The 14,059-nt window shown below is 44.5% G+C and overlaps 1 protein-coding gene across 4 annotated transcripts in view; it reads left to right on the top strand.

The window, feature by feature from the left end:
- The window catches only part of LOC116956826 (mucin-2-like), a 36,271-nt gene that overhangs the window by 4,625 nt on the left and 17,587 nt on the right, over positions 1-14,059 (top strand). Inside the window, exons 4-10 of one of the 4 annotated variants that reach the window (XM_076064518.1) lie at positions 335-403; positions 521-627; positions 1,971-2,129; positions 2,919-3,074; positions 3,574-3,732; positions 4,522-4,677; positions 5,175-5,333. In XM_076064518.1, the coding sequence (XP_075920633.1) occupies positions 335-403; positions 521-535 (84 nt within the window). In that variant the 3' untranslated portion in view covers positions 536-627; positions 1,971-2,129; positions 2,919-3,074; ... (1 more) ...; positions 4,522-4,677; positions 5,175-5,333. Of the gene's footprint in view, positions 1-334; positions 404-520; positions 2,130-2,918; positions 3,075-3,573; positions 3,733-4,521; positions 4,678-5,174; positions 6,816-14,059 lie in introns of those variants that run through there. The other 3 variants (XM_076064517.1, XM_076064516.1, XM_076064515.1) reach the window with 3 other exon arrangements.

The raw sequence follows: 14,059 nt of genomic DNA on the forward strand, positions 1-14,059 counted from the left end.
CACGTATTTAATACACACACTACACCTGGCTAATTTCCCAATTGCTGATGTTAACACAGTGCTCCAGATACTAATTTTCTGAAGTTAATGTTCCCCATTCCACTAAACAAAAATCAAACGTTGTAAAAAGGCAGCTATTTGGTCAAATGATGCAGTCATCCATTTCCATTTGTAAACCCAACATTTGGATGGGTCCACTTCAATGCAATCAATAGAAACTCAAAACTACTTACCTGTCCTAACAAACATTATTTTGAGAGATATAATATTCAGTGATGATGATGTGTATTATTTTATGCGATGCACACACCATAATTCACATATATTTTTGCAGAATGGATTGTTCCTGCAACTCGGCAACCAATTGAGGCTACAAAACCAAATGAAACACCCACCAACCAAGGTAAGGATTGGAGTGTGGTAACATAGTCTTGAGGCCTGTTTTAATGCATACCAATGGTTTCAATATTTTCCAAAATCTGTTTGAATTTCATCACCGATTAATGTTATATGTTTGCAGGAGATTGTGCTTTAGGCTGGTCTGACTGGTACGATGATCAATATCCTGATGAAGAAAATTGCGGAGATGAGGAATCCTACGAAAAGATTGTAGACTCGGGAAGAGAGGTCTGTCTGCCTCACTCATCAGTGGAAAAATTGACTGCAAAGCAGAGAAATTTCCGAATACACCATGGGAGAAATTGGGCCAAATAATTACTTGTGACCAGAGCACAGGCTTGAAATGCTCTAATGACGATCAGGACTTTTTGCCATGTTACAACTACAAGGTGAGATTCTGCTGCTCCAAATCAGGTGGCCCCCCTCCACCACCCAATACTCAGGCCCCAACCAAAGGGGCCCCTGAGAAACCAACGACAGCAGCAGCTCCAGAAACAACGAAAAGGAAACCGGAGCCCCCACCAGTGCCTGAAGAGACAACTTCAGCTAAAGATAAAGTAAGGATAGCAATCAAAGTTGAATTGAATGCTGACCAAACATTTTTCTAAAGAAATATACTTCAAAGCCTTTAGCATGAGAAAATGTTTACTTTAATCACCTTTAATAAATATATATACTTTGGTATTAATTTGAGATCTGTCTTTTTATATGCAGGCGGCAGTGTTTCAGTGACACAAGCAACGGTAATTCATGAATGTGATTGCAGTGTTAAAAGTCTAACGTCATATATTCATATATTTTTCCAAGGCCGTATCATCAGTTATAGATATGGAAATGATGGGACGTGTCTTTCATTTCGAAGAAAGAATGCATTTGACAGATTTGCTCACTGCAGACTTCCATGTTTACCGCACCTCCAACTTCCATAAATGAGCCAGAACAACCATCTACCCCAGGCTCAGGTATCATGGTGGAATTAGTTACAAAATCTCGAAAGGATAATGTTGAATTATATCATATAGTTAAAGGAACAAATGTTCTGGTTTGGCAGGGGCGAGTCCTGGTTTCAGAAAAAGTTATCCTGGTGTGCGGAAGCATTGGCAAAATTGTGATGTTTTCCTGCTTTAAAGTCTTCTGGTCGAATATTATATGTACAATTATAATTTTCTATTAATTATTTTTTATTCATTTGTACCTATCTACGTGACTTTACTGAAAGATACAAAGAATATCTAAACTACATGTTATAGACTACAAAGAGCCGAATGCCACATCCCCTTTATTGTGCTGTACGTCCATGCTCCCCCATCCCACTTTCACAAACCACATTGAAGAGCATGATGAAGCACGGTCAAATAACCCACGCAACTCAAACAGAGTGGGGAGGCTTCAATAAAGCAGTGTATTGGCAAAGAGATGTACGTTATTTTGTATTACTTTCTAGTAACCCATTCATAATGCAATATTAAAGTATCGTCTGAAGGTTGCTTACGACATTTTACGTGGTTAACCTGAGAATGGATGAGCAATCTCCATTCTGTTAACATCTATCCCTTGATTTTCTTTCAAAGTGACACCTAAACCCCCAGTTGAGAAAAAGCCAACAAAGCCAGCTCCAGAAGAGAGTGCCGCTCCTCTTCAAGAACCAACTGGATCGAAGGACAAGACACCCGCACCTCCAACCTCCGGCAACAAGGAGCCAGAACCATCACCCCCAAGTCCAGGCCCAGGTACAATGGTGAAATTAGTTGCAAAATCACATGTGCATAATATATTACATGCAATCATATGTTCAATAAAAGCAACCATATGCTCTGGTAGGGTCAGGTCATTGCCAGTTACTTAAGGCTATCCTAGGATCCTGAAGAATTGCAAAAGTGTGATTTTGTCCTGCTCTATAGTCTTCTGGTCCCATACTGGGCTCATTTTACTGGAACAGGGTGGGACTAACGGACTCTAGGCTGGATTCATAGCGGAATAGGAGTAACTTACCGAGCAGTAGATCAGCTTGTTTCAGAGTGACACTACCAGCTATGTGGGCAGTGCTGGTGATTAAGGCAGCATAACTATGTAAAAGTGGGCCATGCTAACAGACGGGGTTGGCAGCTCACTGTGCTTTAGCTTTAAACCTCGACAACATTCTGAAGCGTTTTGTACAGTTACTTTGGGATTAAGATACTCATTTTATACTTCCTGTGCGTAATGATATACAAAGTTTGTTCCATGCTCAGGTGTGTTAATGTTGCTTGTTTTTAATTAATATATCTTTATACCAGCTGTATAATATTATTGATCAAATAGCACAGAATACGCATACATTCATCAGATCTCAGAAACGAAATATGGTTGCCCTGGAAGGCAGGCATGGGTTACCACTTCTGTAACATGCGTTATATATTGCATGTTATAGGCTGCAGCGGAAAGGATAACACATTCCTTTATTTTGCTGTACTTACATTGTCGCATGTCAGTGCAATGTACATTCTGTCAAAACCCAATCCCTGGCTTTTCTTCCAAAGTGACACCGAAACCCCAGGTTGAGGAAAAGCCAACAAAGCCAGCTCCTGAAGAGAGTGGCGCTCCTCCTCAAGAACCAACTGCACCGAAGGACAAGACACCCCCACCTCCAACCTCCGGCATCAAGGAGCCAGAACCCTCACCCCCAGAAGGGACAGGTGTGTTCATTTTGTAAGATTATATATATACAGGAAGTATACTGCTTAGGATCAAATCAAACAATGTGACTTCATTTGTTAGATCTCTGAAACTAATTAAGACTTGCTCAAGGATAGGTGTTGGATAGGTGACAATCTGTGTAACAGATGTCATAGGCTGAATATTTACAATATGGACTGCACAGAGCAGAATGCCACACCTCTTTATTGTGATGTACTTCCATGCCGACCCATACCACGTTGACTAACCCGCACTGAAGAGCATGATGAAGCATCGTCAAATAACCCCCCCAAACGCAGACACCATAGGGAGGATTTAATTGAGCAGTGTATTGGCAAACAGCTATACATTATTTAGTATAACATTCAGGTAAATTATTCGTAATGCAAACTGAAAGTATTGCCTGAAGGTTGCTTACAACATTTTACGAGGTTCAACTGAAAATGCATGAGTAATCTGAATTCTGTCAACATCCATCCCTTGCCTTTTCTTTCAAAGTGACACCGAAACCCCCGGTTGAGGAAAAGCCAACAAAGCCAGCTCCAGAAGAGAGTGGCGCTGCTCCTCAAGAACCAACTAGATCGAAGGACAAGACACCCCCACCTCCAACCTCCGGCATCAAGGAGCCAGAACCATCACCCCCAAGTCCAGGCCCAGGTACAATGGTGAAATTAGTTGCAAAATCACATGTGCATAATATATTATATGCAATCATATGTTCAATGAACACAACCATATGCTCTGGTAGGGTCAGGTCATTGCCAGTTACAAAAGGCTATCCTAGGATCCTGAAGAATTGCAAAAGTGTGATTTTGTCCTGCTTTATAGTCTTCTGGTCCCATACTGGGCTCATTTTACTGGAACAGGGTGGGACTAACGGACTCTAGGCTGGATTCATAGCGGAATAGGAGTAACTTACCGAGCAGTAGATCAGCTTGTTTCAGAGTGACACTACCAGCTATGTGGGCAGTGCTGGTGATTAAGGCAGCATAACTACGTAAAAGTGGGCTGTGCTAACAGACGGGGTTGGCAGCTCACTGTGCTTTAGCTTTAAACCTCGACAACATTCTGAAGCGTTTCGTACAGTTAATTCGGGATTAAGATACTCATTTTATACTTCCTGTGCGTAATGATGTACAAAGTTTGTTCCATGCTCAGGTGTGTTAATGTTGCTTGTTTTTAATTAATATATCTTTATACCAGCTGTATAATATTATTGATAAAATAGCACAGAATACGCATACATTCATCAGATCTCAGAAATGAAATATGGTTGCCCTGGAAGGCAGGCATGGGCAACCACTTCTGTAACATGCGTTATATATTGCATGTTATAGGCTGCAGTGGAAAGGATAACACATTCCTTTATTTTGCTGTACTTACATTGTCGCATGTCAGTGCAATGTACATTCTGTCAAAACCCAATCCCTGGCTTTTCTTCCAAAGTGACACCGAAACCCCAGGTTGAGGAAAAGCCAACAAAGCCAGCTCCTGAAGAGAGTGGCGCTCCACCTCAAGAACCAACTGCACCGAAGGACAAGACACCCCCACCTCCAACCTCTGGCATCAAGGAGCCAGAACCCTCACCCCCAGAAGGGACAGGTGTGTTCATTTTGTAAGATTATATATATACAGGAAGTAAACTGCTTAGGATCAAATCAAACAACGGGACTCAATTTGTTAGATCTCAGAAACTAAATAAGACTTGCTCAAGGATAGGTGTTGGATAGGTGACAATCTGTGTAACAGATGTCGTAGGCTGAATTTTTACAATATAGACTTCACAGAGCAGAATGCCACACCTCTTAATTGTGATGTACTTCCATGCTCCCTCATCAGATGTTCACTAAACCCCACTGAAGAGCATGATGAAGGATGGTAAAATAAACCCCCCAACGCAGACACCGTGGGGAGGATTTAATTGAGCAGTGTATTGGCAAACAGCTATACATGATTTAGAATAAATTTCAAGTCAATTATTCGTAATGCAAATTGAAAGTATCGACTGAAGGTTGCTTACAACATTTTAAAAGGTTCAACTGAAAATTCATGAGCAATCTAAATTCTGTCAACATCCATCCCTTGCTTTTCTTTCAAAGTGACACCCAAACCCACGGTTGAGGAAAAGCCAACAAAGCCAGCTCCAGAAGAGATTGGCGCTCCTCCTCAAGAACCAACTGAAACGAAGGACAAGACACCCCCACCTCCAACCTCCAGCAACACGGAGCCAGAACCATCACCCCCAACTCCAGGCCCAGGTACATTATTGGAATTAGTTGCAAAATCAAATGTGGATAATATATTAAATGCAATCATATGTTCAATTCAAGCCACCATATGCTCCGGTAGGGTCAGGACATTGCCAGTTAAAAAAGTCTATCGTACAGTCCTGAAGAATTGTAAAAGTGTGATTTTGTCCTGCTTTATAGTCTTCTGGTTCCATACTTGGCTCATTTTTACTGGAACAGGGTGGGACTAATGAACTCTAGGCTGGGTTCATAGCGGAATAGGAGTAACTTACCGAGCAGTAGGCTAAGCACACCCGAGGATTGCATTTTTGTAAAAAAAAATCTTAAAATTTGGCCAACATTGGCCAAAACGGCATAGGTTAGTATGGCCATTTTCTTTTTGTGGGACATGAACATTTCATAGTTAAATGTTCCACGTTTTATCTAATACATAGCATACTAATGTAATGAGAGAGCACGCCGATATACGGAGGGCTGCATAGGCATTGCCGCATCGGTCACAGCCAATCAGCGCTACGGGTTCGATCTGGGCCAAAGTTCATGGGCGGAGCTCAGGGGCACACGCGGGACCGATCGAGAAGGTTCTGAAGGGGGCGTGGTTAGCTGCGGAGCGAAGACCCGCCTCTAACCACGCCCCCTTCAAGGAGGATATAAGGAGAGGCAGGAAGAGGACTCGGGGTCGGTGTGAAAGCCTGGGTCCGGACTGCACCTCGTCAGCCCCCGACCACGTGGCAGCCTCGAGCGAAGCTCTCCTGACTCATCTCGCTGAGACGCGTTTAAAGGCATATTTGAGGCATCTCACTTGCAACCCTAAGAAGTCCTAATTTCAAAGCAGGAGTCTCAATTCCAAATCTTGAAGTTCCGATTCCTCATCCGGGAATGTGAATACCAAGGAAGTGGTTGTGGGGCTCCCGGAAATCGAATAGGGACTCTCAAAATAATCCATATACCTTGTTAGCCGATTTAGGGTTATGGTTAACGATTAGGGTTATGGGTCAATGAGAAGTGAATTCCTCCATTGAATTTAATCTTACAATGCTGTATATAAAAGAAAAACTGGGGAATTTAACATGTCGATTTTTTCACCTGAAACTCTAATCCCTAAACCTAATCCCTAATGCTAATCCATATGCCTTTAAACGCGTCTCAGCGAGATGAGTTGAATCGTATATGGCTCGACTCTGTTGAGTAGAGTCGAAGGGCAAACACCACTTGCTTGTGTGACTTGTGGAACCGGGGCGGCATTTTGCATTGAAGTCAATGAAGGGTGTGACCGTTGCCGATTTGAAGCGCACTGTTTGGGAATGCAGTGTGTTTCACTATTTCAGCACCGACGTTCACCAAATATTCAACGGTGTAAACGTATGGGCAGTTGGGATGTCAATTCAGTAGTTTGTTACTTGAAAATCCGTGAAGAAATAAAGAATTGCGGTGCAAATCGGCCGTAGAGTTTCATTTTTTAACCGGCGCTTGACGTGTTACGTGTGCCCTCGGGTGGACAAGTGCAGTACCACAAGTACTCAATTCGTGGTTACTTCTGCTATGTGGTGGACATGTGTAGTACAGGCCAACACAGTAGGCCAATAGTTGCCGCTGTCAGGCGTCACCCGCGCATTCCCCGCAGTTGTGAGTCGCTGGAGCTGCGGCGTCCTGGCGTTAGTCTGAAGCGCGGTTGGCTGCAATGAAGATGAATCCTTGCAGTCACGAAAGCTTTAAATCGAAATTTAACCGCCTCTACGGGGAGGTTTTCCACACAACCTTAAGATCATTCAACAGACTCCGGGATAAGAAGGCTCAACTAATCGAGTCTCTCACCTTTCTGAAAAAATGCCGCGACTCTAAGGTAATACCAACCGCATTTACACTAACCTCTGCTGCTGCAACTTCTCTCAATGCAAAACGAATTCTAACTAGAACTAGCTTCGCTCTTATCTCGGAAAAAATCAGACTTACACGCACCGAACTCGATCAGTTAGACAAGACACTCTACAAATCACACTTAACATTGACAGCAACAATGTCTACATCGGATTGGGAACATGTAGACAATATGACTACCTCTTCGGCTGCCACTATGTCGACCAAATGTAGGGACAATTTGATTTCCAAATTCAATCACCTCTCCAACAAAAAATCGGATCCACACACCGAAAAGATAGACGTCAACAAAGTCGTAATTAATCGCAGTAACAGTTCCATTTCTGATGGTCTGAAATCCGTTTTAGCTAAAGGTCTAAACTTTGCTGTCACACCGAGACACATACCGGTTAATGATATCATTGCCCATGTCGACGTTGCACTCAAGGGCTTGAGTCACATCTCTGCAGACGTAGCAAGATCTGAAATCGCTGCAACCCTCAAAAACGCTAAGTTGCCACCTAGTAACATCAGCAAAGATGAACGCTTTAAATTATCTCAATTAAAAAAGAGAGATGATATTGTTGTCCTCTCAGCCGACAAGGGCAATGCCACTGTCATCATGGACAAAACAGAATATAACAACAAAATTCAAGAACTACTCAACGATGGCAGCTATACAAAAATAAAAAGAGATCCCGCCAACAGCCTGGTTACCAAAACGAACAAAATCATCTCTGATTCAACAGCATTAATTGATCAGTCCAAACAGTTCTCGTTGAAACCCTCTGCTGCCAGACCACCAAGATTATATGGCCTTCCAAAGATACACAAAGAAGATACACCACTTCGTCCCATCGTCTCTACTATCAACTCCCCCACCTATAAACTGGCACGTTTTCTTGCTGATATACTGCGACCTTTCACTGGAAAAAACACCTCTGCGGTACTAAATTCTACTCACCTGGTATCGACAATCAAAGGCATTTCCCTGTCCCCAGACGACATGCTTGTCAGTTTTGATGTGATGTCCTTGTTCACCAAAGTCCCGGTACCTGACACCATCGCTATCATTGAAGACCTGGTTCATCAAGGACTGCATACTGATGTACCCCCCTGGTGAGACATTGCTTAACCTTTCTACAAACAAACTGAGGGCACCCCAATGGGCTCCCCCCTATTTCTGGTTGTAGCCAACGTATTCATGGAAAAAATTGAAACTGACGCCATCCAGACTGCCACTCTACGCCCAACCTTATGGAAGAGGTACGTGGATGACACTTTTGTCATCTGGCCACATGGCCAGCCTGCTCTAGACCAATTCCGCGACCACATCAATTCCATACACCCAGCCATCAGGTTTACCATGGAGGTCGAAAAAGATGGCAAACTACCCTTTTTGGATGTCTTAATTAAAAGGAGACATGATGGTTCAATGAGCCACTCTGTCTACAGGAAAGCTACCCATACAGATGCTTACTTGAAACCGGATTCCCACCACCATCCATCCCAGAAGAACTCCCTCATCAAGACTCTATACCATAGAGCCCAATGCATTTCCGACCAGGAACACATTACCAGTGAACTCAAGCACGTACACCAGGCGCTCAGGGCTAATGGTTACTCCGACTACACAATCCGCAAAGCCATCACTCCAGTCATGAAGAAGGATCCTCTTGTGGAGCCACTCAAAACCATCACCTTACCCTACATTGCAGGGGTCACTAAAAATATCTCCAAAATCCTGAATAAACACAAGATCCAGGTCCGATTCAACACAGAACATAAAATCTGTGATCTGGTTCCATCTGTAAAAGATGCTGTTCCAGACATACAGTACCCGGGCGTTTACAAACTAAAGTGCTTCTGTGGTAGCAGCTACATTGGAGAAATCAAACGACATATCTCGGACCGCATCCGCGAACATAAAGCAGACTTTAAACACGATAGAACGAACTCCTCTGCCGTGGCAGATCACTGTTATAATTCAGTGGGCCCACATGACATTGACTTCTCCAAGACGGAGGTTCTTTGCAAACCAACCGGCTACCATGAGAGATTCGTTCATGAGGCCATTCACATATACAAGCACAGAGACAAATTCAACCGAAAAGATGGATTCTGGCTTAGTAACTATTGGAAAGATGTTTTAAACCATTTCCGTTCTTAATTAATTGTATTTTTACGATGACCTTCAGACCGCAGCTGTTTCGCTGGCATTGACTCTTAATACCTCTCACACCACGGTTAATGGTATGGTTTAAAACATGGAGTATAACAGCGCCTCGCAGCTGTCTCTCTCCCCCTCCTACGTTCCGACCATGGATGAACTCGTCTGTCTGAACGGGGCTCGTAGCTATCCGTGGTGCTAAAGTTGAGGGTAAGAATCCACCCATTTTTTCGCCATATAGCATTGTGATATATAACGACTTATTGTTGGTAGCTTACCTGATTGGAGAATATATAGAGTTTATTGATAACATTGAGGTAATTTATATTTTAGTTTTTTTATTGGTTTACTATGTAGTATTCATTATATAGTGTAGTATATACCCAGTTACTGTTAATAGCTCAGATGTGTAGGCTTTGACTTTAACATAGCCATTTCTTTGACCAGTCACAAGCTAATCACTCAGTTATTTCAATGCTAAATTCTCCTGTTTGATTTTTACTAGGTGCTTCTGTAGATGTGTAGGCTTTGACTTTAACATAACTATTTCTATGACCAGTCACAAGCTAATCCCTCAGTTATTTCAATGCTAAATTCTCCTGTTTGATTTGGACTAGGTGCCTCTGTGAATGTGTATGCTTTGACTTTAACATAGCCATTTCTGTGACCAGTCACAAGCTAATCACTCAGCTATTTCAATGCTAAATTCTATGCTAATTCCTTTGTCAAGGGGCGCCTCTGTGGATGTGTATGCTATGACTTTAACATAGCCATTTCTGTGACCAGTCACAAGCTAATCACTCAGCTATTTCAATGCTAAATTCTATGCTAATTCCTTTGTCAAGGGGTGCCTCTGTGGATGTGTATGCTTTGACTTTAACATAGCCATTTCTGTGACCAGTCACAAGCTAATCACTCATCTATTTCAATGCTAAATTCTATGCTAATTCCTTTGTCAAGGCGCTCTGTTTCTTCTCACACAGCTTAAAGGTCGCGGTCTGAGCTTGGCTGTGTTCGCTCCAGCGCTGCCCTCCAGACAGTCTCGTCCCATCACCTGATGAAGGCCGCTTGTGTTGTGGCCGAAACGTCGTGAGATTTTATTGTGTTATTTTATTTTATCAATTTATTATTTTATTCTCATTCTACGTGACTTTACCGAAAGAACCAAAGAAGATGCAATGAAGCCGTGAAGACACCGCACAGTGCCACTGCTGCTGTTACCGCGCCAGGCACTGCAGTTGTACCATGTGACCACACGGTGGCGATACAGCACCACGTTGGCTAAGTTATTTTAGCGAGTGTCCATGTTGGTTTGGTTATTTAGCGAGTTTCCATGTTGGTTAGGTTATTTAGCGAGTGTCCATGTTGGTTAAGTTATTTAGCGAGTTTCCATGTTGGTTAGGTTATTTAGCGAGTGTCCATATTGGTTAGGTTACTTAGCGAGTGTCCATGATGGTTAGGTTATTTAGCGAGTGTCCATGTTGATTAGGTTATTGAGTGAGCGTCCATGATGGTTAGGTTAGTTTGCGAGTTTCCATGTTGGTTAGGTTATTTAGCGAGTGTCCATGTTGGTGTGTATGTTGAACTTCTTTCACACAGTAAATAGCCAACCATGCTCATCGGAGGTGTGGGGGAAGGACAACAAACTAAGCACAAAAAACAGTTCTAAAGAAAATGTATTTTCAATCTCGATCAAAAAAAATGCGTAGCTCCATTGACTTCCTAATATCGGAAGGAAGAACATTCCAGACGCCTGCAGAAGTGCATCTGACTCGCCAAAAGCTGCTGCGAGGATGACCAGAGTTTGCGTGATGGTTTACGCTTTTTGATGATATTAGCAAGGTTTTGAGGTTCATTTGTGGCAAGCGCTTTGTATGTGTGCTGGGGAAACTGCGCGAGTGTATTGATCACACGGACAGTGTGGGGTTTATCTGGGGTCAGCCTGAGGAGACGGCGGAAACAGTGGGGTCGTGTGAGGACAGCCAGGTGAAGAGGCTGGGGTGATGAGGTACCGGTCGGGCCAATTAAGCCAGAAGGGCTGTGATTGGTTGGTGCTGTTGCTGGGGCCGAGGAGGCGTCGAGGTGTCTGGAAAAAGGCAGGTGGTTGAAGACGCGAGGCGTGCGGAGGCACGCGGACCAATTAATTAGCGATAATGAAGAATGGGGATAAATTGGGGGGAGACAGAGAGAGAGGGGGAGATTGGAGTTGGGAGATGTGCGGTGAAGACGTGGAGTTCGGAAACAGAGTTTAGAACAGAGTGGAGCATCGTGATAGCGAAGCTGAATCAAGACGAAGCAGTTAGCAGTGGAGTGAGCATAGTGATAGCGAAGGCGAAGCAAGATGAAGCAGTTAGCAGTGGAGTGCGCATAGTGATAGCGAAGCAAGACGGAGCAGTTAGCAGTGGAGTGAGCATAGTGATAGCGAAACTGAAGAAGACGGAGCAGTTAGCAGTGGAGTGAGCATAGTGATAGCGAAGGCGAAGCAAGACGAAGCAGTTAGCAGTGGAGTGAGCATAGTGATGCCGAAGCAATATGAAGCAGTTAGCAGTGGAGTGAGCATGGTGATAGCGAAGCTGAAGAAGACGGAGCAGTTAGCAGTGGAGAGAGCGTAGTAATAGAGGAGCTGGAGACGAGGCGTGCGGAGACAGAGAAGTGAGATTGGGTTTCGCTGTGTGCGACGACGCTGTATAGCGGAGGAGCTGAGGAGGACAGCCAGCAGTGGAGAGAGCGTAGGAATAGAAGAGTTGAAGACGTGTGTGTGCGGAGCAAAGCGACGTGATACTGTGAACCAAGGTGGGGAGCGAGAGGGGCGAAGCACGGCGAGCGAGCCGCGGTGTCCAGGATACGGTGGAGTGTGGGGGACGTGTTAAACGATGAAAATAAAGTGGTTGAAGAAAGACAAAAGTTGTTCGTGTAAAGTTCAACCACTACATATGTAACGAGTGCAACCTTATAATGTATGAGTTCATACTCTTTGGTTCTTTCGGTAAAGTCATGGAGATATAAACGCAATGCAAGCGTCCGTCATCAGGTGGGAAAGCATAGTCTGCTGCTGAGGCAGACTGTTTTAAAAGTATGGATTTCTGCAGTCACGAAAGCTTCAAATCATGTATGAGTTCGGCAACAGGAAGCCAATGCAGTTCAGTGAGCACTGGACAAACATGGTCGGATTTTGCAGTACTCGTCATGACGCCTGCCATAGCATTTTGTACACGCTGCAGCTTAGTAATGTTTTCGCCAGATGTGCCGGAGAGTAGTGAGTTGGAATAATCGAGCCTTTTTTCTAACCTTAACTCCTAACCCTAACTCTAACCCCTAGCCCTAAACCCCAACCCTAACTCTAACCCATAACACTAACCTTATCAGCCTGGCACAGTAGGGGGTACAGCTGGTGGTGCATCTACCAGTGATCTCAGTCAGCATACCCATGGCACCTGCTGGGTCTGTCCCGAGACCTCCTGCCAGCAGCGAGCCTTCGACACTTCACGTGGTAGCCTCAAAGTGCACCTAGCCTGGCACAGGTGCCGTGGTGACATCGCCGTCACTTAGTGGCGAATGGCGAGTATTGGTATTCGTGGTCGTGGTGGTGGTGGTCGTGGTTGTTGTTAGTGATGGAGAGGAATTTACTTTTTCTTGGAGAATGTAGCTATGAAAATTTGTCTCATTTTGGCAAAAAACTGCATAGGAGCCCCTAACCCTTAACCCTAATCCAGAACCCTGACACTAACCCCTAACCCCTAAACCATAAACCCTAACCTGTAACCCTATCCCCTAACCAAAACCCTAACCCCTAACCCCCTAATCCTAACCCATAACCCTAACCCCTAACTCTAATCCCTAAACCTAATCCCTAATGCTAATCCATATGCCTTTAAACGCGTCTCAGCGAGATGAGTTGAATCGTATATGGCTCGACTCTGTTGAGTAGAGTCGAAGGGCAAACACCACTTGCTTGTGTGACTTGTGGAACCGGGGCGGCATTTTGCATTGAAGTCAATGAAGGGTGTGACCGTTGCCGATTTGGTGGTGGTCGTGGTTGTTGTTGTTAGTGATGGTGGTGATGGTGGTCGTGGTTGTTGTTGTTGGTGATGGTGGTCGTGGTTGTTGGTGGTAATGGTGGTGATGGTGGTGGTGATGGTGGTCGTGGTTGTTGGTGGTAATGGTGCTGATGGTGGTGGTGATGGTGGTCGTGGTTGTTGGTGGTGATGGTGGTGATGGTGGTCGTGGTTGTTTGTGGTGGTGATGGTGGTCGTGGTTGTTGGTGGTGATGGTGGTGGTGGTGGTAGTCGTGGTTGTTTGTGGTGATGGTGATGGTGGTGATGGTGGTCGTGGTTGTTGGTGGTGATGGTGGTGATGGTGGTCGTGGTTGTTGGTGGTAATGGTGGTGATGGTGGTGGTGATGGTGGTCGTGGTTGTTGGTGGTGATGGTGATGATGGTGGTCGTGGTTGTTTGTGGTGATGATGGTGGTCGTGGTTGTTGGTGATGATGGTGGTGATGGTGATCGTGGTTGTTGGTGGTGATGGTGGTCGTGGTTGTTGGTGGTGATGGTGGTGGTGATGGTGCTCGTGGTTGTTGGTGGTGATGGTGATGGTGGTCGTGGTTGTTGTTGTTGTTGTTGGTGATGGTGGTCGTGGTTGTTGGTGGTAATGGTGGTGATGGTGGTGGTGATGGTGGTCGTGGTTGTTGGTGGTGATGGTGGTGATGGTG

The sequence above is a fragment of the Petromyzon marinus genome, unplaced genomic scaffold (genome assembly GCF_048934315.1).
Source record: "Petromyzon marinus isolate PM22_M1 ecotype Great Lakes invasive population unplaced genomic scaffold, UKy_Petmar_22M1.pri1.0 PM_Scaffold_5, whole genome shotgun sequence".
Lineage (NCBI taxonomy): Eukaryota > Metazoa > Chordata > Hyperoartia > Petromyzontiformes > Petromyzontidae > Petromyzon > Petromyzon marinus.